This window comes from Numenius arquata, chromosome 25 (genome assembly GCF_964106895.1).
Source record: "Numenius arquata chromosome 25, bNumArq3.hap1.1, whole genome shotgun sequence".
Taxonomy (NCBI): domain Eukaryota; kingdom Metazoa; phylum Chordata; class Aves; order Charadriiformes; family Scolopacidae; genus Numenius; species Numenius arquata.
Window position 1 is genome coordinate 4,287,445 of NC_133600.1, and position 22,717 is coordinate 4,310,161.

The 22,717-nt window shown below is 38.6% G+C and overlaps 1 protein-coding gene across 1 annotated transcript in view; it reads left to right on the top strand.

Annotated features, from left to right (window-relative positions):
* The first annotated feature begins 324 nt into the window (after positions 1–324).
* Positions 325–22,717, top strand: part of MYO9B (myosin IXB) — a 34,043-nt gene continuing 11,650 nt past the window's right edge. Inside the window, 21 exon segments of the mRNA XM_074164002.1 lie at positions 325–1,203; positions 9,173–9,267; positions 10,711–10,773; positions 10,900–10,999; positions 11,124–11,224; positions 11,446–11,575; positions 12,051–12,140; positions 12,391–12,507; positions 12,790–12,924; positions 14,908–15,029; positions 15,628–15,769; positions 16,044–16,239; positions 16,804–16,879; positions 18,477–18,587; positions 19,663–19,702; positions 20,232–20,354; positions 20,762–20,842; positions 21,044–21,154; positions 21,680–21,802; positions 22,285–22,434; positions 22,543–22,709. Of these exon segments, the coding sequence (XP_074020103.1) occupies positions 367–1,203; positions 9,173–9,267; positions 10,711–10,773; positions 10,900–10,999; positions 11,124–11,224; positions 11,446–11,575; positions 12,051–12,140; positions 12,391–12,507; positions 12,790–12,924; positions 14,908–15,029; positions 15,628–15,769; positions 16,044–16,239; positions 16,804–16,879; positions 18,477–18,587; positions 19,663–19,702; positions 20,232–20,354; positions 20,762–20,842; positions 21,044–21,154; positions 21,680–21,802; positions 22,285–22,434; positions 22,543–22,709 (3,110 nt within the window). The 5' untranslated portion in view covers positions 325–366.

Below are 22,717 nucleotides of genomic sequence, written 5' to 3' on the forward strand. Positions count from 1 at the left end.
TTTGGCAGTTGACCACTCCATGGGATAGGCTAAGGAGACTGAAATAATATCACTGATGTGCATCAATAGTGCATTTGTTCTTTAGTAATTTGACTATTTAATAACTTCATTCTCATCTGCCAGAAAATGATCGTATCATATAGAATCTTAGAATGGTTTGGGTTGGAAGGGACTTTAAAGATCGTCTAGTTCCAAGCCCCCTGCCACAGGCAGGGACACCTCCCACCAGAATATCTTGATACCTTGTCCCAATACCTTTTGTACACTTTTTTTTTTTAACATCTGACCTATTTCTTTTTATTTTTTTAGACGATGGGCACTGCATATTAAGCAGAGGTGGAAGACTGAAGCCCATTTGGGGGCAGAATGAGTTTAAAAGATGCTGACGGTGCAGTTTGCCAGGCAAAGGCAGCCTATAATCTTCATATTTACCCCCAACTCTCAACAGAAAGTGCTCCCTGCTGCAAAGTGACAGCAACCAAGGACAGCACATCTTCAGATGTCATCAAGGATGTGATTAATATCTTAAACTTGGATGTCTCGAAACATTATGTGCTCGTGGAAGTGAAAGAATCAGGTGGTGAAGAATGGGTACTTGATATAAATGATTCTCCTGTTCATAGGGTTTTACTTTGGCCTCGTCGTGCTCAGGATGAGCATCCACAAAAGGATGGGTACTACTTTCTTTTACAAGAGAGGAACACTGATGGGACCATCAAATACGTCCAGATGCAGTTGCTTTCCAAGGAGACAGATGCTCGACGATTGGTTGAAAGAGGTTTTCTTCCATGGCATCAGGAGGACTTTGATGACTTGTGCAATCTCCCCAACTTAACGGAGACAACGCTCCTAGAGAATCTCAAATGTCGCTTTCTAAAACATAAAATTTATACTTACGCAGGAAGTATTTTGATTGCAATTAACCCCTTCAAGTTCCTGCCCATTTATAATCCGAAATATGTCAAGATGTATGAGAATCATCAGCTTGGGAAGCTGGAGCCTCATATTTTTGCCATTGCTGATGTGGCTTATCACACAATGCTTAAAAAACACGTTAATCAGTGCATAGTTATATCAGGTGAAAGTGGGTCTGGGAAAACTCAAAGCACAAACTTCTTAATTCACTGTCTCACGGCGCTGAGCCAGAAAGGGTACGCAAGTGGTGTGGAGAGAACTATTCTAGGAGCTGGACCAGTTCTGGAGGTAAATTTATGCTCAAATTGCCTTCTGTGAAAATAGTTTCTTGAAAACGTCAAATAACTGCTGTTGAATACTACTTTTGAGTCACCTACTCGGTCTGGGCTTTAAACATCACTGGGCTGCCTTGGTATTTGGCTGTGTTGCTCGACTGCTTCTAATTGATTTTCCTTAATTCATTCTTCCGTTCAGTTGACTTCCTGTTGCTTTTAATTTATATCTGACTTAACTTTCCACCACTGAATACTAATATTCTGGGACAGAGGTTACCTGTGTTTTCCATCTTAAAGTTTTGATGGCATTTGAATCAAATCGTAAGTAAATGTTTTCCTAAAAATATTGTTCCACTGAAACTGTGTAGTGTAATCGTGCCTTTGTGAGTAAGCATGTCCTGCAGCATTTTTATTAACTCCCTTTTTGAGGGAGTTATTTCCTTTCTACAATTGTTTGTTTTGAAGAGAGCAACATTGTTAGTTAGGGAGAAAGTGCGAGGCGGTTTGGGCTTTTAATTCCTACAGCATTTCTAACAGAAAGCAAAACTACACGCGTGAGAAGGGGCACAGCTGGTCTTGCGTTAGGGAACCGCAGGGCAAACTTAAATTCATCCTTTAAACTTCAGCCTCTCCCTTTTACTCTCTCATCTGAAAGGAAAAACTCTGAAAGCTTCCATGGGTGTAATGGTCACCCGTAACAAAATCTGCAACAGCAAGGAGCTTGAACATGGCCATTGGGATTTTTTGGTTTAAATAATCTCAAATGTAACAACATTTTAATTTTAAAAAAAGGGTTGTGGTTTTTTTTTTTTTTAGCTTTTAGTAAAATGTGAAAAAGCAATGAATTTAAACTTTAAAATGTACTCATAAATGTGATTTGAGAGCTTTTCTGTAAAGAATGAGGAATATATGCAAGTTCTTTTTTTGATTTGCTTTCTGCTTCTTGAAAGAAGAAGTAAAATTGTTTGAGGTTTGTTGGTTGCTGGAGTTCAAGTTTGCAGTTCTAAACAGAAAACAGGAAGGGGTCACTGTGGAAAGCACTGTTTGATCAGCTGATCTTGCTGCCTCTGATAAAATTAACTCTTTCAGATCCTGGTCTACCGGATACGATAGAGCTGTGTCAAACCAGGTAGAGCTGTAAAATCTTACGTTGCGCTTTACCTACTCAATGAGAAATGCGCACACATCCCCAGATTCAAAATTAATTTTAATAACTTTGCTGGAGTCACAGGCAGATGCTGTGTATGTCCAGGAGTGTTCACGAAGAGACATCTGTGATTTTCTACAGTAAGATTGATTGTCATAAGTGCTGCAACTTCTTCAGATTTCCACTGAACATTAGTAATGCATTTCATGAGAAAATAGTCTTGCTAGAAATAAGATGACCGAGTGAAAGCTTAGCTTACAAACTTGCCAGATGGGTTCTAACGTGGCTGTTGGAGTACATATTGTCTAAAATGTGAGGCTCTTCTCTGAAATTCTCAGAGAAACTTCTCACTCTACTTCTTTGAGGGTGTTTGTCAGTTGCAAATTGATTCAGTGTAAACTTGTCCTCCCAAGCATTGCAAAAGATAAAGGGGTTTATGACAATAAAAAAATATATACATATAAAAAATATAAAAAATTAAAAAAATTAAAAAATGTATATACATATAAAAAAAAGTGTAAGCACATGTGAATCCTAAAACATTCTTCCGAATTGAATACATGTTTTTGTATTAAAAGTATTATTCATTGACTTGAAATTATGGAGAGAAAAGCTTTTTTGACACTTGCAGGGGGTGAGAATTGTCCAGGCTGAAATAAATCACTGGGGTACCTGTGATTTTGGCACAACTCTGTTTGAGGTAGTGGAAAGATACTGCTCTGCTCACATCATGTCAGTGCACATTAAAAAGTGGTGTTATGGTAGGTTTTGAAGTAAAATCAGACTGTCCTACTTTGGATACTGCAGAGCGGATTCAGCGGATAGTGAAGCTTCCCTGTTCCCCGATATGGATGCTCTTGTGCGATTTCAGTCACTGAGTGTGGGTTTTTTTAAAAAAAAAACCAACCAAGTCAAAGCTCGGTCTCAGGGAGGAACGCGTGGAAAGCTTACTGTGCTTTGTGGAAGTTACACTGACGACAGACTCCTCTGTTAGAGTTTGTCACTTCTAAATCCAACTGCAGTGACTCATTTGGGTTTTTACTTAAGGGAACTGAAGTGGTAAAAGGGAATTTTTCTTAAATGGATGTTTCAGGGGATTTTTTTGCATGAACGGTTTTGGAGTGTGCCTAGATTATTTGAGAATGTTCTGTTTAATTTTGAAGTTTTATTTTGAGTCCCCATGGAAGATGGAAATGTACTTTTGACTGAAGTCTGCTTCCCTGACTTCATGATGTAGAAGCTGGTTCTGTTTTGGGTCAGAACTTCCCCTTTTTGGTGACCTCTTATTTTACTGACACCTAAGTAAAATTTGTCTGTTTATAGGTTGACCTTTTGTTCAAGGAGCTAAAGCAAACTTTTCTAGCACAGAGAGGTGAGCACTGATAGCGTGGTGTGGAGATGGATTTAGAATTTTATCATCACGTACTTAATTAACTTGGAAATATATTTCTTACCAAGCCCTGTTTTTGTGTTGGGTAACTAATCTTTGTTCAAATGTAACTAATTTGAAGATAAGCTATTGTTAGTATTTTAACTCCTTGTTCCCAATTTCTAGACTTTGAAGAACAGAGTTACAGCTGTACTATGAAAGGAGGTTTGCCCTTAAATGTTGCTTGTTTTATTACCTTCTCAAGCACCTGAGAAATGGAAGACATGGTACTGAGACAGTGTAATTAAAAATCAAATTGCTGTCACATGCTCTAGTCAAAGGAAGGCTGGTCAGGGGTTAGTTTCTGATCCTCAGATGCTTCTTGCTCAATCTCGGCACCAGAGTCTGAGCTGTTTATAAGATTCCCTGTTGGGGATCTAATCCGCAGAGGTAACTTGCACCACTCTAATGACGTTTGGCACTGCTTGCAGCTTTCTAGAGAAAGAGATTGAAAGGGTGGCTGCTTCCACGGAACAGTGAGGCTTCTGCACACCCTAAAGCTGTGTTTTCTGCTGGTTTTCATGGCTCACAAGAGATACAGTTGCCGTAGCTGTATAGGAATCGCTCTCAGACTTGATGTTTTTCAATTGTAAGCTAACATAGATCTTACATAGTGATGAGCAGTTTCTTTAAAACTGGTAGGAAGATAAAGATAGGCTCTGTTTTAAGATACTCCTGACTTTTTCGTCCTCTTCTAAATTTAGTGATTAAAATATAGTTCCCTGACTTGGAGTTTTGCCTTCTTGTATTGACTGTTAAGTTCAGGTTACTTAGAGTTGAAGGCCTAAGAAGGAATTTACAATTGGGAACTATTATTTGAGTCAAAATGGGAATAGTGAATCAAAACTTAATATTTGTTTTATGAAGTCTTGAACAAGAGAATTAAACCTTTTCATACACAGTTGCAAAGTTTCCAAGACACTTATATTTTCCTTTTATTAGGGAAAAATCTCTTAAAACACACGCTTCAGATACAAAATGCACATTGTACAATGTAAGACTCTCAACTTATTTTGGAGAGTTAAAATTAATTTATTGGGTTCTTCAAGCTAATTAATTTAGTAAACTGAGTGAGGGGATGGGAGCTTGTGGTGAGGGACATAGTAAGAGGGAATTGAAGTCTCCTCTTCTGGCAACAAAGCTGTTGGCTTTTTGTCCATGGTTAAATTGTAACCCTTAGTATCCTCCCTTTATTACAGAAGTAATTTTCTTGGTGTGCTGAAAGTTCATCTGCCTCTGAAACAGAAGCTAAGGAGAGGTGGAACAGATGGAAATACAGGGGTTGTGATAACTTTTTTATGTATTATTTTGAAAAGCATTGCTTATTGCCACTTGGATGTGTTCTTGCAAATTTCTTAATGGCTCTGAATCATTGTTTGGAAAGAATTAAGGCCCAAATAAAATGGAAAGTCCAACAGGAAGCGTTCATTAAGTGGCCTTCTAAAGAAGGCAGTTGTAAATATGAATTAATATTAACAGTGCAATCAGGTGGTGGTGGGAATGAGATTTTCTAGAACTCGGTGTATTAAGAAGCTTGTTAAATTTCATTGCAGAAAGTAAACTTCTATGCTTTACCATTCTATGGAAAAAAAGAGTAAAGCAATTTGCTGTCAGCTCTGTTTTCTTTATTACAGTGCCATTGTGCTTGTGGTTTTGGTATAAGATGGACTTAAGCTGAGTGGTGCTTCAGCTCTGGTTTTCATTTGTATTTGCCATAAAAGTCTGTATGTATATTTAGTGGGTGTAGCCTGTTCTATTTAAGGGAAAGTAGTTGTTTTGAGGCTATTATCTGCATGTGTTTGTTTTAAGAATCATAATCAGAGGAGGAATGGAACTTCCTTTTTCCATTTGGTTGGATGTTACCAGGGTTTTTTTGGTAGAGGAGTGTTGTTGCATGCTTTTCGCGGCTGCACACGTCTCTTGGGGGGAAAAAATCACCTTGTCCTTTATACAGTCTTATGTGGGTTGTTTAGACTTCTCCGGGACATCATACAGGGTTGCAAAATTACCCTGAACGCTCCAACTTCTGTGTTAATGAGTGGATATTTTGCAGCCTGTTTGTTAAGACTGGTACAAAACTGAGCTTAACTCCGAAGCAGTCATTTCCTCTCCCAGGGTGGGTATTTTGAGTCTTCGATGTCATTTGGCCCATTAAAAGATTGGTCTGTGCAGTGGTGCTTCTGCCATGGCTTAGAGTGGTTTACAGAGAAACTCTGATAGTTTTATTTAGATTTTGGCAATTCTTATGAAAGAATTAAATTTTCAGTTGTGTTCCTCAGGTAGATGATAGGAGCATGTGTGTGGTTTCGTGTTTTCTTTTTACAGCAAATAAAAGGAGAATTTGGCTTTTTTTCTGACTACTTTTAAAGCTGTCGCTGCAGTAGGAGTTTTGAGTAGCAGACTCCAGTTTATGCTTCTTGCATTCCAAGGTAAGAGGATGGGTTGGATAACTTCCTGACTCCCAGAATAGGCTATCCCAGCTCTGATTCCTGCTGGCCTTGGTCTGCTATTTTTGACTCGCCCTCTTTTTATATAGTCAGTGTTCTGCATTGGAGAGGTTTAGTTTTAGTTTTTCATTTTTATCTGTCTCCTTATGGACTCACAAGGGAAAACAGTTAATGGATTTGGTTATATAAATTATTATTTCTCTTTAGCTTAAATAAATAGTCTTTTGTCTCTTCTCGTCTTCTGAACTTATTTTGTAAAGGTTGCTGTCTATAAAGGCAAACCAGGGAGTTACTTCAGTTGAATTTGAGCTGTGTGTAGAGTACCTGGCTAGAATTATTCATGGAAGATGCTTTCCTTGCAGAGCAATGGATAGGTAATAATGGAGCTTAATTCTTATCTGTAATCCTTTTTCTATAGGATAAAGCTGCAGTAGCTTAAAGATATCTAATTGCTAAATATAAAAATATTTAACATTTCAAGATTTTGCACCTTTCTGATTTTAGGCAGGAGTGTCACTTCTTATATAGTTAACTTGTCAGAGTATACTGAAGAATGTGGTAGCAGTGATTAGAGTTTGAAGTTAAATGTTACCAAAAAAAAATATTCCCCACTGAAAATGTTAAGCGACTTGGAATGTTCTTTAAAAGGTTGTAGATGTTAAAGGCTCTTATGAGAAAACCATTCAGAACATGAAAACTTTTCTAAAAACTGGTAATATTAGATCAGCTTTTAAGAATTTGCTGTATGCTTTGACTAAATACCAGACACATGAGATCATAAAAGCCTTTAGTTTTAAAACTGTATTCATTGCTTACATGAGTAATCACTAAGAAAAGTTTTTCAGGAAGCCAGATTATGGGATTTCTTAACTCTATAAAGCCAAAATATTTATTAAAAATTAATGTGATAAATGTAGCTACGTTGTGGTTTGGTTTCTGTAATATAACAAGTCAACTGACAGTTAACTGGTGGCTCAAGTTAGGAAACTTGCCAAAAAGAAGTTCTTGCAGGATCAATTTCCAAGTCCACTGTTCTGCAGCTTGGGAAAGCTCACTACAACGGATTTCTTAATGCATTAAATGAGGAGCTGGACGGTACTCTGCAGAGAGCCATGGCTGAGCCGCTGTCGGTGGGAGAGGAATAGGCTTCTGATTTTAACGAAGCAGCCAATTTTCTGTGCTCACGGTACAGGACTTTTGGTCTGATGGTGGGTGGTAACTGTAAGGAGTTCACGAGGATTTTATACATACATTAATACACTGTGTATGCAAAATGGGCTCTAATAAAAATATAAAGGATGGCAAGCTTCTCTTAACCTAAGAACACATGCTTAAGAGTTGATAAAAGTTGAGGACATTCCCAATATCTAATTCTACAGGTGCTGCTGGGCACAAATCCTCTCCCTTTAGAGACCCCTTGACTCTTCTGAAGTTACAGCAGAATCACCCTGTAGGCTTTCACCCTGCACAGGAAAAGCTCCGTTAACTTATTCCTTTGGCTCAGAAATAACGGTTGTCTGAAGAATTATGGACATTCTCCCAGTTTCTAAGAAGTTTCTCAGATTCTCTGAACGCTGGACAGCTGGCAGTAGAAATCTACTTATTAGAGAGCTTTGAGAACATATTTTGGAAACAGTGATCCAGGTGTCCTACTGCAGAGCAGCTGCAACCCTCAAGGTAGTTTAAAAAAAAAAAAGGGAAGAGTTTAATATACAAACAATGTGTCTGTCATGAAAACAGCACTCCCCCAGGATAGACACCGTAATTGGGCGGTTTTGTGTATAAACAGTTTAGTTCTGTGTTGTGTACAGTATTCACATGTCCATTACTCTCCGGATGTGAATGTGTGGAGGAAGAAGGGGGCATTTTTGTGAAATCATTCCACAAGTGTTCTATATTAGGGGAGGCGGATTTCCTAATGGAGGCCTTAATTGCTTGGAGCTTTAAGAGGAAATATCTGTGGCAGGAATTGCTGGTGATAGTCTACACCAAGCAGTGTTTTTTTTCTTTCCAAACAATTGCATTTTACACAGGGTTTCTTCTCTATATCCTGGATTGCCTCCTGCATGTCAGAAGGATGACAAGTTTCGCTTAACCTAAGAACGTATAGTTAAGAGTTGATGAAGTTACGAACATTTCCAATAGCTAATTTTACTGGACTTTCAGTTGTAATAAGTTATCTTTATAGTTCGCAAGCGTGGCTCGTGCAGAGGATATTTTGTGCAGTGTCTGTACTAGCAGCTATCAGCTCATGATACAGGCAAGAGTATTAAAGACGCGCACTTAGAATTTTTGCCATACCTGGTTTTTCCTCTTTCCTAATACCTCCTAATAAAGCTGCATTTTTGTGTTGTTAGCAGTGAGCTGGCCAACGAGTGGGATGTGGTTCTGTAAACCAAAGTCTGTCTGTTTGTCTTTTTCCAGTTTTTTGAATACACAACTCTGAAAATTTGTAGGCTAACTCTGTAAATGAGATCTTAATGTTCTGTTCTCACTTAAAGAAAAATTGTGTTTATTGTTGCATTTTTGAGTGGGAGCAATATGTCAGGGAATAAGACATAGTTTGTGGCTTTTCTACGGGAGAGGCAATTTCATGGTAACTGTGCTGCCTCCTTCCTCCTGAGAGTGCTCTCTAAGGTCATAACTGTTAGTGACTGAGGCTGACTTGCACCCTCTACCCATGATTACCTTTCCTGTGCTCTTAGAAGTATCTAAATGTATTATTCCGCTCTCTCCGTCCCTCAAATATTATTGCATGGGGCAAATAATAAATGTATATAGGTGTGTGAGGAATAGTGGAGGCGTCCTAAGCTGCCTTTTCAGTATCTGTGTGCTGCCGCTCCCGTAATATTTTGAGTTTATGCTTCAGGCTAATGGGAGGCTGAGCAAAAGAGCCTGAAAAGCTGTGTGTTGACATATTCCGTTTAATTGAAAATTATCTCATTTTCCTTTATTACAGGCATTTGGAAATGCAAAAACAGCACATAACAATAACTCCAGTCGTTTTGGAAAGTTTATTCAAGTCAACTATTTAGAGAATGGGATTGTCCGAGGGTAAGTACAGTATGGGATTCTTCTGGGGTTGATCTCTCTGCCTTTAGGAATTGGTGAAAAAACTGTTGTGTGTAAAATGCTGCCTAATTGAGGCTCTTCTTGTGAGAATAGCTTGCTGATGGGGAGTTTTCAAGACTCCCCGAGCTTTGTGGAATAATCAGGTGATGCATAATTTTCTTACCTTCCTGTACAACCTTCTGAGGTTAAGAATTTGACTCTGGCATTTTTACTTCATGTTCAATGAAGGCTTTTTTCCACAGGCTTTTTCACCCCATAGCAGATGCTATAATGTCATATTACTGCAGTGCCTCAAAATTATAATTCAAAGATGATTCACTCTTCTTTGGTAGCGGGCACTTTCACTTCAAGTGAAGAATTTTGTTTAAAAATTTTCTGTGACATTAGTGATTTTTGTTCAAATACTTGTGTAGTTACTTGTTGAACATGTCATAAAAATAATTTCTTTCAGATCTTGCTTTGTAAAATGCATCTTTAATTTTTAACACTTCTGTCTGCAACATTTGCAGCAGTATGTCACACGGTGTCAAGATGTACCTGTGCTAGTTGAGGTGCAATGCCGTAACACATAATATTGGTGTAGAATTCTGCCTGAAGCTGAAGCTTGCTGTGCTGTGGAGTGTCACCAGTGTCACTGGCTCTTGTGCTCCAGTGTCTTTCCTTTGAATCTCCTTCATGTTTGCAGTTTACAAAATGACAATAACATAAATGACCAGGAACTCTATACCACGTTTGCTTTGAGTGTTATCCTGAAAAAATTTGGCGTCTTTTCAGATGAAGTTGCACCAGCTCAGGAGATTGGTGCGATTCAAATACACTTGTTTTGGCTTCAGCACGAGAAAAAGCAGTTCAAACTTTGGCCTCATTCATTGTATCCCATGTCAAGGAGTTAAGATTATTGTTTAGGAGATTACTTTGTCACACTGTAAGGGGTTTAATGGCTGCCTTCCATTTTATGCTGATGTATATACTGTCATAAAAATCTAGCAAATTTGTTAGATTGGAAATCAAACAGTTATTCAGTATATTTTTTGGGGGGTCGTGTAGTCTTTGCATTCCTGGCCAGATAACTGTTAATATTGGAGTAGATAACAGATTGTTAGCACCCTGCCTATCTTGTTTCTGCTTACAGTTTTTCACCAACACTTTTCTAGCTTCGTCTGCCTCTCCCCAGTTGTGTCTACTAAAGCCAAGCACTAAAGATAGGTGTTTCTTGGGTATTTGTCTTTGTTCCAATTACAATATAGTGCATATTGAATTTTTTTGTTTTAGATTTGAGATAGTGACTAAGCTATTCTCTTGTGTATTCTAGTACAGATTTAATTAAGGACAGATTTGAACTCTCTTGGCAGTTGTTGTCTGCTTTTTTGTGAGGTCTTTTCTTTTGCCCTTACGTCTTTTTCATTTTTTTTAATGGCTCTTCAGGGCTGTTGTTGAAAAATACCTGCTTGAAAAATCTCGTCTGGTTTCTCAAGAAAAAGACGAAAGGTAAGAGATTAGTACAGTTTACTAACACAAGCATAATCATCGCAAGAGTTTAAGAGCATTTAAAGTATAAAGAATAAAAGAGAAATCATTATATTTTCATGAAAGAGAAATGTGTTGACTTTTTAGGAACTACCATGTCTTTTATTATTTACTACTTGGAGTCAATGAGGAAGAGCGTAAAGAATTTCACCTCAAGCAACCTGAAGATTATTTCTACCTCAATCAGGTAATCTGTGACAGGGATTGATAAGTGGTGTCTGTCTGGTGTGCTAAAGTCAAAAGATTATACTTGTTTTCTTGTGATGTTTGGACTTCATTCTTTGCCTTTAATTATGGATCTCTTTTCACAGCATAACTTGAAAATTGAAGATGGGGAAGATCTCAAACATGACTTTGAAAGATTAAAACAAGCCATGGAGATGGTTGGCTTCCTTTCAGCAACAAAGAAACAGTAAGTGGAACCCTTGTAGCTTTTGTTACCCATAGCCAGCTAATGTTCATGAGCTGCAATAAACTGTGTATGTGTTGGCATCACATTTAGTCTGGTAGGAAGCAAGGAGAGCTGAGTATTTGAGAGCTTATGGACAAATTCTTGAAGTAGAATTAAGTTGCTAACCTGTTACAATGACCTTATAAGACAAATTCTTATAAAATTCAATTTTTCTTCCTTAGGATTTTTTCAATACTTTCAGCTATTCTTTATTTGGGCAACGTTACATACAAGAAGAAAGCTACAGGTCGTGATGAAGGGTTGGACGTAGGACCTCCTGAAGTCTTGGACATTCTTTCCCAGCTTTTGAAAGTAGAGTATTTCTCTTTAGCTCTAATGTTTGATAGATCTGTTTGTCATGCTCTACGTCAGCATTTTACTTGACTACCTTGTTGCTCGGTTTGCTATATCTAGACCTGGTTTATGATACTTCCACAACAATTATTTAATGGGAGGGGAAATGGATAAAACTAGCGAAATTATTGGGATTAGTGGTGTAATATAGCCTATAGCATGGAAGTAGAATTTATTTATTCAATAATCATAGAGCTGAGCAGGAATAAATTTAGTGGAGATGTGTTGTTTGCCATCATAGGGAATCCTCTGAATTAATCTAAGTGGAGAGTAATTTGAAGAAGTTGAATAACTTGTAAAGCTGTTGATGAATAACTGTAGCTGTTATCAAAGAGCTTGGGCTTCTCTGAGGCAATTGTGATGTCTCCTGTTGCTATCAGTTTACTCACTGGGAGGCTTGAGCATGACAGTAACTCTTGTTCTTGTTTTGAAGGTTAAACGAGAAATTCTAGTAGAGGTGCTAACAAAAAGAAAAACTGTGACTGCTAATGATAAGCTTATTTTGCCATATAGTCTCAATGAGGTGAGTAAAAGACCATTAATAGAATGATTTTAAATAACTGAAACTTGCTTTTTTAGATAAAACAAGCTAATATGGTATGCTTCCACGTGTAGTGAGGGATGTCTGGAAAGATAGAAGATAGCATTAAAGGAAAAAATTGGTTTTATTTTTCTCTGGTAGGATTGTAACCTTTGAGTGACACCAGTCTGAAATAGCAATGCTTCTTTTTTTTTTTTTTTAAATAAAGTTCTGAACATTGTTTCATCTGCAGGCAATAACAGCTCGTGATTCAATGGCAAAGTCCTTGTACAGTGCTCTGTTTGACTGGATTGTTCTGCGGATCAATCATGCGCTACTTAATAAGAAGGACATGGAGGAATCTGTTACAGTAAGTTTCTCACAAAAACAAGTCTCTCTAGACAGTTGTGTGTTTAGAGCTGACAGTGCTAGAGGTGACGTGTTCAGAGATCTAGGATAAGTTTTGATTCTTCTGAGGTCCATGGTAAACTTCTTGGTAATATTTAATCATCTCTGTTTTCACAACAGACATAACTGTTAAATATTTAAAATCTCGTAGTGTACAGTACAGCAGTCTTTGCAATGGGTAGCTCTTGGGTGCTAAGTCATTGTATGACAGGTTGCTTAACTACATTTCCACATCTTCTTCTAGTGTTTGTCCATTGGCGTACTTGATATTTTTGGATTTGAAGACTTTGAAACCAACAGTTTTGAACAGTTCTGTATAAATTATGCAAATGAGCAGCTTCAGTATTATTTCAATCAGCACATTTTCAAATTGGAACAGGTAAGAAACTTGAGTTACTGAAATGAAACCTTCTTTTTTTATCAAGTGCTCATATCTTATGCAAACTTAGCCACTATTCTGCCAAACCCCATGGCATAATTTTTATGATTGCTTGAATATATTTCCAAAAGTCTTATTTTATAATTTCTTGTTTCATTATTGCTTGTTATTGTTTGAAGTTCGTAGCTGCGCTTTCCATATACTAAAGATAGCAGGGACTTTCTTCAGAGGGCAAGCATTAAGCTTCTGTTTGCAAGAAACTAAAAGGGACATTCAGGCTAGATAGGAGTCAGATGAAACCGTAAACTTGGAGATTGAAAGCCTGTAGGTGAGGTGTTGGCTTCAGGGTTTTTTGGTGGTTTTGGGTTTGTTTTTTTTTTTTTTAATGGTAGGTGAGGTGTTTTGTTTCAGTCTTGGTTTTGTTTTAATGGTTGGGAAACAGTTTCTCTTATTTTTGTCAGTTTGTAAATATTTAATAACCAGTCTTTGTTGTTTCTCCCACCTGACTGCATTTAGGGGACCCAACTGTATGTTGATATTGGCAGTAGTTCTGAAATCCTGATATTACTGGCATATGTTGATTTACTTGTTTGCAGATGGTATCATCTCACAGAGCACTTTGGGTGCTGCAGGAGCTAACGCATCCTGGCTCTAGACTGAGGGTTGGGGTTTTTTTTGCTCTAGATTTGGATTTTTCTGGCGCGTGCTAAAGCCTTATGCTTGAGTCACTCTGATGGAAGAAAGAAGTCATTCCGTAATATGTAGTATCTTGTCAACAATGCGTAGATAACGTTAAACAAGCATTTTAAAGAAAAGAAAATTACTAAACATATAAACTTTACATGTAAACATCATGTTGAGGTCCCTGGTTTGTCACTTACGACAGCAGTGGCTGCCCAGGCTAACTAGAGTAAATAGTTACATTGTTTTCTTTTTTCTAATGCCGTTTTTCCAAATAAGTTTAATCCTTGAGTGACCCGTTTCCTGTATCTCTTGCAGCATGAGGGCCCTCAGGGGGGATCTCTATATCTTTTTAAAGAAAGGCTTTTTTGTCTGTGGAAAATGGCATTTCAGTTGTGTAATGTGGCGTGCACACTGAGCACTCTGTCATTAGGCAGACTGAATTCTTACCTATTTAAAAATAATCCATTGCTTGTCATCATCATATAGAATGAGAGGTGCTCTTTGTCTTTTGTCAAACACAGAACTTATTGAGTTAATTTTCTGTGCAATATCTTTTTCTACACTAGTACCTTATCTTTTTCTTTTCTTTTTTTTTTTTTTTCCCCTGTGGGCATTTACAACATTAAGAAAAACTGGTATTTTGGCTCCATATCTTAATGGGAAGCTTTTCCTGTCGAGCATTTGATACGTTGTCATTTCAGCAGAGGAGCTTTGTATTCTCTTGTCAGAGAGCTCCAAGTTTTCTGAACCGAAGCGATGTATGTTGCTTCCTTAGGGAAGTTCTGGTGTTGATGTTGTGTAGGGCTTAACTGCTTGTGTTGAAACTTCTGTTATTTCATCTGACAGTGCAATTTGGAAATTCTGGAACTTGCTATTAATTATTTGTTATTTTTCATAATATAAGAACTATGAAAGAGAAAAACAGACTTTAAATTCCTCCAATAGATGCCTACCTAGGCTTTTAATGTAATGATGTGGATGTAACATCTAACTCCAAATTCATAGACTGCCGATTGCTGGGAAGGCACAGCAAAACATTCTTTTCACTGTTTTGGTTTTTAAATACTTTTATCCCAAGCATCCGCTGGTGAATGACTTGCCTGGGTGGACCTTTGATCTGACCCCATACGCCTGCTGTTCTGTTCTTATTTATAAATTTTCCTTATTTTTGTTTCTGCTGCCTGAACTAACAAACGCAACTTGCCGTAGCTGTTCAAGGATGTCTTTTAAGCACTTAGACCACGGGACATCAAAGGTCAGGGTACTGTACTGATGAGGGAATTTTCTTGAGCTACACAGGAGGAATATAAGAGTGAAGGGATCACTTGGCACAATATTGACTATACTGATAATGTGGCCTGCATTCACTTAATCAGCAAGAAGCCCACTGGCCTCTTCTATCTTCTGGATGAAGAAAGCAAGTAAGCAACAAACATCTTCTGAAAAAAACTGTGTGGCAGGGAGGAGGGAAGGACTGTGGAAGGGAACAGAAAAACAGCGCTTTAAAAAGGAGAGGAATGTTGTGGGAAGCAAAGGGTCATCTTACGACACTGATCCGCACTCTAGTGTCCTTCTAATGACTCCAGTGTGCTGGTGATCGAAATTGATGCTAAAATTGAACTTTGACTTAAGCAGACTTAAAAACCTTCACGTTAATTGTAATTCCATGCTAAAACACAAAAGTAAAATGCATATATGTAAGTCTTTGGAACATCAAGTAACAAATGCGGTAAATAGTTAATGTGGTGCTGACTAAACTTGACTGGTGAGGTGGGAGGAAGCATTGACATACACTTGAAACAGCAGAGTATTCTGCTCTGTGTGGAGCTGTTTGGGTTTGGTCTGGAAGTTTAGCCCACCTCTAATATCCAAAGCAGGTCTGTGAGTCTCAAAGTGTAGAGATCTTGGACAATAAAATGCTTTCCACAAAGATCAATAGGTGTTCTTCAGTCTGTCACCTCAATAAACGTACCTACATTTGGAGAAAAATAGCTGACTTCTTTTGTTTTGTTTTCCTAGTTTCCCACATGCCACCAACCAAACTCTACTTGCAAAATTCAAACAGCAGCATGAGGAGAACAAGTTTTTTGTTGGAACCCCAGTGATGGAGCCTGCTTTTATTATTCGACACTTTGCTGGCAAAGTTAAATACCAGATAAAAGTAGGTGATAGATCTGATGGCCACACAAAATTTTTTTCTTACTTTTCTGATAGTTTTTTGGTCACGGTGTAGAAAATTTGGTGGGAATGGGATGCGTCAAATGTGTCCTCGGATGAACTTTAGATTTATTTTTTTTGTGATGGTCGAGGCTTAAGGACAACACTCGCTATAGGGAGAATTATTAGAATAATGAATTATTCTGAACAGTGATTAATATCTTGGGTCAAAGCACAGCTTTCCTGGGATCCTGTGGTTTAACATTCCTGTTTTGCAGGATTTCAGAGAGAAAAATATGGATTATATGAGGCCAGATATTGTTGCTTTGCTCCGAAGCAGTGACAGCGCTTACGTTCGGGAGCTGATCGGAATGGACCCCGTCGCTGTGTTCCGCTGGGCAGTTCTGCGGGCAGCCATTCGAGCCATGGCTGTCTTTGCAGAAGCTGGACGCCAGAGAGCTCAGAAGACTGCAGGTACAGTATGAAAACATGGAAATGCTTTCAAATACTGTACAATCGGTTAGTACTCGTTGACAGAACCACTTTACAGCAAAACCTTATCCAGATGTGATCTTGGTTTGGTACCAAGGACAAAACTGACTCATGAAAATGGCTTTAATATTGGTGCACCAAGGAGATTGTCACTGTTTTATCTGAGGTCATTGAGACTTCCTCTTCCAATAAGCACGCTGTTTCCAGTAGGCTGTGCCAAATTTGAAGTCCTGTTTGTAGAAGATGGGGAAATTATCACTAGTTCTAGTATGCATGCTTATCTCATCACCGGCTTTGATCATCTCAGACCTCTCTGAAGTTTCAAATGAGTATTCAGGATTAAATACTAATTTTGATAAGCTTCTCTGAGCAGCTGCAGTTTACTCTCTAGTTGTAGGGAGTTTGAGAAACAAAGCGGTCTAGCTTTATGGCTAGTCAGAACCTTCAGGTGCTTGGATAGTTTGCTTGTTATAGTTGGTGGGGTTTTTTTTGTCTGTTATGCTCATATCTCTGTCAAAATTTAACCTGTTGATTATTTCCTAACAGGAGTGGTACGTCAAGGACCCAGAGTTCCCCTTGGAGAACTCCAGAGATCAAATACTCCAGTAGAAAAAGTTTATCGGTGAGAAACACGTACTTAACCCCTATCAGGGAAAAGATTGAAATTGCTGAGTTGCGTTTTCATATATGAAATGTCAACTAGATCTTTCCACAAGGACAGAAATTTTTATTGCTTCTGTCTTGTTTAGTTTGGCCTTTTTAATACTATCAAAACAATTCTCTAGCTTATTTTATGTAGGACCCAGCAGTCCCAAATGTTACTGATGTAGTTTCAGTTCCATTTACCACTGGGTGTTTGAGTTCTCTGTCTGTACTTTGTATATGTTGCTTTTAGTGTTGTGTGTTCCTCTGCAGCCACTCTGTGTCACTGAAGGATTTGTAGGAGCATTCGTGGGTTTTTCAGCCTTGTGACATGATCAGGAGGCAGGACAAGTCCTGCAGAGCTGCCTCCACATGCTGCTCTCTGTAGGCATATTTGCCTTTCTATGGAGTATTTAGGTTTTATACATGTTCCTTTTGCAGCTGCTCAGTGCTTGATTTCTCATTTGATTGTTCTGAGGATTTCGATATAAATGCTTTTGAAGACATCATTTCTTTTTATGAAAACAAGAAGTAAGTAGAAATAGGCCTGTGCTTAAAGGCCAGGGAGGCACATTCCTGGACAGACTGACCTTCTGAGCCTGCTCTGTGTAACAGTGATGCCATGAAGTACAATTAAAGCGGTGACTTCATGCTGCTTCACAATTACTTTCTTCTGGACAATCTCATTTGCGGGAACTAAGAACTAAAGATATAATTTGAGTGACAGGATTGGTCATAGTGTAACATATCTGTTTCCTTGGGATATCTTAAATCAAAATCTTGATATTCAAAACCGTTCAGAGGTACCAAGGGAAGTGAGCAACTCTCTGTAATGATGTTGCTGCCTCAGTGAGCAGCTCAGAATGGTGAGAGCATCTAACAGCCAGAAGTGATTCTTACGCTTCTGTTATTTTTGGTTTGTGCCTCTCTGGAGAGTAAAGAAGGTAAGTTCTGTGCCAAGACACACCACTTCACAAGCACGGTGCATGCTTAATGGAATCTGCCACGACTTAGGGACTATCCCAGGCTTACTGTGAAAAGCTAAATGTGTGAATAAGCTTGAAATGGAAATGAAAAACAAAATTTTATCAAGTATTCTTGTAATAGCTAGTTTTTAACTTACTCTCCTGATGCAAGTCTGCTTAAGCAGTCTCATTTGAGTAGCTAAATCTATATAAAAAAAATATTTACTGCTTGATTATGAAGAAGCTCATATCTTTCTGAAAAGGCTACTTAGCTTAACAAAAAGGTTCCTTGCACATTTAAGTGCATTTTGCTAAATTTCACTCTCTTTTCTGAATTGATGGCTCAAGAATTTACATTAAAAGATAGAATTAGAGAGTAAGTTTAGAATGAGACCCTGGTAATTAAATATTAAAGCACTGACAGAGTAGGAAGTGCTGCCTTGACATCAGAATCATTCATGCTTAGGAAAAAGTAGTCTGGGATTGACCTGCTACTCTTTGGAGCACACTTGGTGATGGGATCTCTTGGTGGTTTAACTCCTTTTTTCCTCCCCTCTCTCATGGCTGTGTATTGTTTGTTTGCCATCTTTGTTTTGCTGTGAATCATTTTAGAGACATGCATGAACAAATCATCGCAAGTATAAAAGGACTTCCATGGCAGGGCGATGATCCCTGTAAGCTGCTTCGGTCACTCAGTCGACTCCAACACCGCTCCCACTTCATGTGAGTTCTGGTGCTCTAGGTATTGCTTTGAAAGTGCAACAATAACCAAGCAGTTATTCTAGTTCATAAAAAATAAAAAATATACTTGTCCCTAGTTTGTCTTCTGCAAAAAACTGTACAAGACAATTCAGAAGTAAAGAATTCTGAAAAATATAAAGGCTATAGAAAATGTTTTGTTGCTTCATTGCATTAGCTGAAAGTTAAACCTACTTTTCATGTAAACTTGCTGTAAAACACAAGTGTGTGGTACGAGCTTGTTGCAAAACTTTCAGCAATGTAATCTCTCACAAGTTACAACTAATGGTTTCCTGAAATTCAGGGTGCTAATGCTGCGTTAACCCAGGCCCTGGGTTAAGACTTTTTACATGTGCACAGCTCTGTGTGTGTAAGAAAATCAATCTGTGGTCTGTTGTGTAGTAAATAAGTGTAAATTGGGTGGCATGGAGCTGGAACGTGCCTTATCTGACGGAGTTAATGTGCTTAGAATTCAGAGGATGTGAGCCCCAGCCTTGTTCCTGAGAGCTTCCGCTTCTAGTTCACTGTCTGCGTGTGGGTGAGAGCTGGGCCAGAGGTTTGTGGTGCCCCAGGAGCGTCTGGGGATGATCTCAGACGTATCAGGATTTGTAAGGGGAGCGCTGGGGCATGTGTTGTCCTTCCGTGAGCAGTTAAGTGCTTTCACAGGGGCTCTGGTGAAACAGCAATAACTTCTGAATCATTATGACGACGAGAGTTTGATGACTGTACAGTTCGCTAAATAGAATAACTTGCACAAAAATAGTCTGTGCAACAGTGTGGTTTTTAATAGCTTTAACTTTAGAGAAAATGTTTCACTTTTAAAAGCTTCCAATACCTACAGAGTTTGTTTAAAAAGAATCCAAAATTCTTGTTGCGAAGCAGTTTGCATTTCTTGCATTGATCACTGGTCAGAGACGTGCATGAACACACCCTGGTGCTGTTGTGCTAATTTTCTTCTATCCTTTATCTTGCCTCATGAACTGCACCAATTTATGGCTTGCTGAAATAACCAAAAATCATGTGTATTATTTTTCTTAAATGATCTTTAATATTTTAACAGGAAAAGTAGAGGTATCAAACAAAAGCAGATCATTCCCAAGGTAAAGTTATTCAGTAAATTTAGATTTCTTGTCTTTTGGTTGGTTTGTGGTTTTTTTTTTTCACTGTGAACATTTATTTTGATTGACAGAACTCACTTCAGAAAACACTGATTCATAGTGTAGGGAAATTGTATCACTTATCCTTTTTGGATGTCCTTTTTGACAATCTAAAGAATAGGTAAATGTTCACCTTTATAAGAATTGCTGAACAAGAAAAAATTGTGAACTGGTGTGTGTTTAATTAGACTAGAAATGCCGTAGATATATAAAACCAGTTCTGGTCAAGTCACTGAAGGCAAATACGGGGATTCTGTAAGTCACCTTACACCCTTGGGGTGGGACAATGGAAAAGTTTCACTCTTAAGAAGATGCTTTGGTCCAAAATGGAAATAGCCATGGAGTGTAACATGTCATTGGATGGGGAGCTCTAGGTAGTTGGCTTCATTCTTACTCATTTTGATGCAGACAGAAATATTTCTCCTTCGGTGAAGAGACTTGCACTTTGTTGATTATGAAAACTTTCTTCTAGAACCTGCTGGATTCCAAATCTCTGAAGCTTATAATGAGCATGACTCTGCATGACCGAACCACAAAATCCCTCTTGCACTTACACAAGAAGAAGAAGCCCCCCAGCATAAGCGCGCAGTTCCAGGTGGGTGACCGATGGGGTGGTGCAGCCTCTGGGTGCACCCTGACCTGGTGGGAATGGACCTTCCTGCTCTGATCTACCCTGATCTTGCTTGAAAAACAACACGGTTTTTATTCTTGGGATTCATTTGAAGTAGGGTTTGTTACTTGAGTAGAGTTAGATCACATTTAGAGATTACCCTTAATGCTATGAAGTGTGTTAGTTCTCTGTAGAGTCAGCCTCATCCCTGTGTGCACATCTAGCCCTATTGTAACGGCATGAGGAAAGCTTACTCTTCATTATCTTGAGAAAAGGTACAAACAAATACAGGGATCTGCTCTACAGATATACAGGGGAACCTCTGTATTGGATGAAAAAGGATTTGTATATAGATATAACATACATAAATGTTTCTCAATATTTCATTTCAGACTTCACTTAATAAGTTACTGGAGACACTGGGTAAAGCTGAGCCGTTCTTCATCCGCTGCATCCGTTCCAATGCTGAGAAGGTAAGATGGCCTTAAGAGCCGAGTGGATCTGAGTGCTGAGGATCTAAGTCTTCTAGCCTGTAATATATCGCTTTCGACTTGTTCACTGTCAGTCTGTACAAATGTTCTCACCAGGGTGTGAAAACAGAATGTGCTTTTTCTGCCGGGCAGAAACAGGACTCTTCAGGCACTTACTAGCTCTTGACTGCTGATCTTTTTCAGAAAGAGATGCTTTTTGACGAAAGCTTGGTGCTTCAACAGTTAAGATACACTGGCATGCTAGAAACTGTGCGAATCAGAAGATCTGGTTACAGTGCCAAATACACATTCCAGGTATGTGGAAGTGGATTATGCTTTCAGAAATATCTGCTCTTTTAGGAAAAACACGCATTGCCTCAGTGTCTCTTTTGTCTCTCTTCATGTGAAGCTTGGGATGAACTGTAAAAATTCATTGTAGTTTTGGCAGAGCCGGGATGGTGACAGGTTTTAGTCTACACTATTGTGCGAGTCATCTACCAGTAAGTGGTTCTACTTGTGGCACGAAGGGAAAACATTCCAAGTGCTGTATTAAGCAATCAGTTCTGCACGTTACTGTCTCCGTAGGTGAATTAGTTTTCTATAAAATAATTTGTGTGTGTAGCTTTATAGATCACATATAGGTGATATTTACTCTTAACTGGAGGCTGAATGAAGTCTGCATTTTACAGAGCAGGAAAAAAATAGCTCAATTCCGAGTGAGGAATAAGTACTTTCAAACCCCTATCAGATGTCTTGGCTTAATTTTAGAAATCTAGTTAAAACTCTAAACTTGTGAATTGCCTTCTAACTTTGTTCTCTTGCTGTCTCTGCTTTTCGCAGGAGTTCATAGACCAGTTTCAGGTGTTGCTGCCCAAAAATGCCAAAGCCTCTAAGGAAGACATTTCTGTTTATTTGAATAAACTCAAACTGAATGAAAACTACTATCAAATAGGAATGACCAAGGTCTGTGAAACTTTTCATAACCCAATAAGAAATACTGATATACACTGCAACATGTAGTGCATTTTGTATTAAAAATAGCTATTTTAACTCTTGTAAATGTTGACATACAGACTTTAGTAGTTGCCTTATCATTTTTGATGCCAATCCATCTTCTTGCAACACAGTGCAATTCTCTAGTGTATGGATAATACTTTTAGGAAACTGTTGCTATTGGCATTCGTCAGTCGGGTCAATGTTTTCATTTCAGAAGGGTTCTAGGATTTGAAGGCTGTAAGCACAGTTGTGTGTTTTAGAATCCGAACACTGAGGTTTAGTAAAACAATGGGACTTTTACTTTTTGGGTGTGCTAATTGCTGCCAGCTGATAAGATTTGGGTTAGTAATAAGTATTACCATGCTCAATGTTTTAGCTTGTGGAGATACCTCCAGTGGGGGCTGAAAGGCTCCTACTAACTGATGATGAACTTTTCTTTAACTGAGCAGGTTTTTATGAAAGAGGCTGAACGGCAGATACTACAGGATACACTACACAAAGAAGTGATCAGGAAAATCATTCTCCTCCAGAGCTGGCTCAGGATGGTTTTAGAAAGGAGACGTTTTCTCCGAACACGGCAGGCAGCCATTGTTTTACAGGTATCTTTGAGAATTGCCAATCTTTTCCTAACAAACACACAACCCCTCTCCAATAACACTCCCCACCTTCAAGTACCCCTCCCTTACTTTAGACGTCTCCCTCCTTAGGCTTGCTGGCGTTCCCGGTGTGTCAGGATGGCACTGCAGAGGAATAATGCTGCCGTTTATATTCAGGCAGCATGGCGAAGGTACAGGGAGAGAAAATGCTACCTTCAGCAGAGGAGGAGAATTTGTCTGGTGCAAGCTGTGGTCAGAGGGCACCTACAGCGTAGGAGGTAAAGGA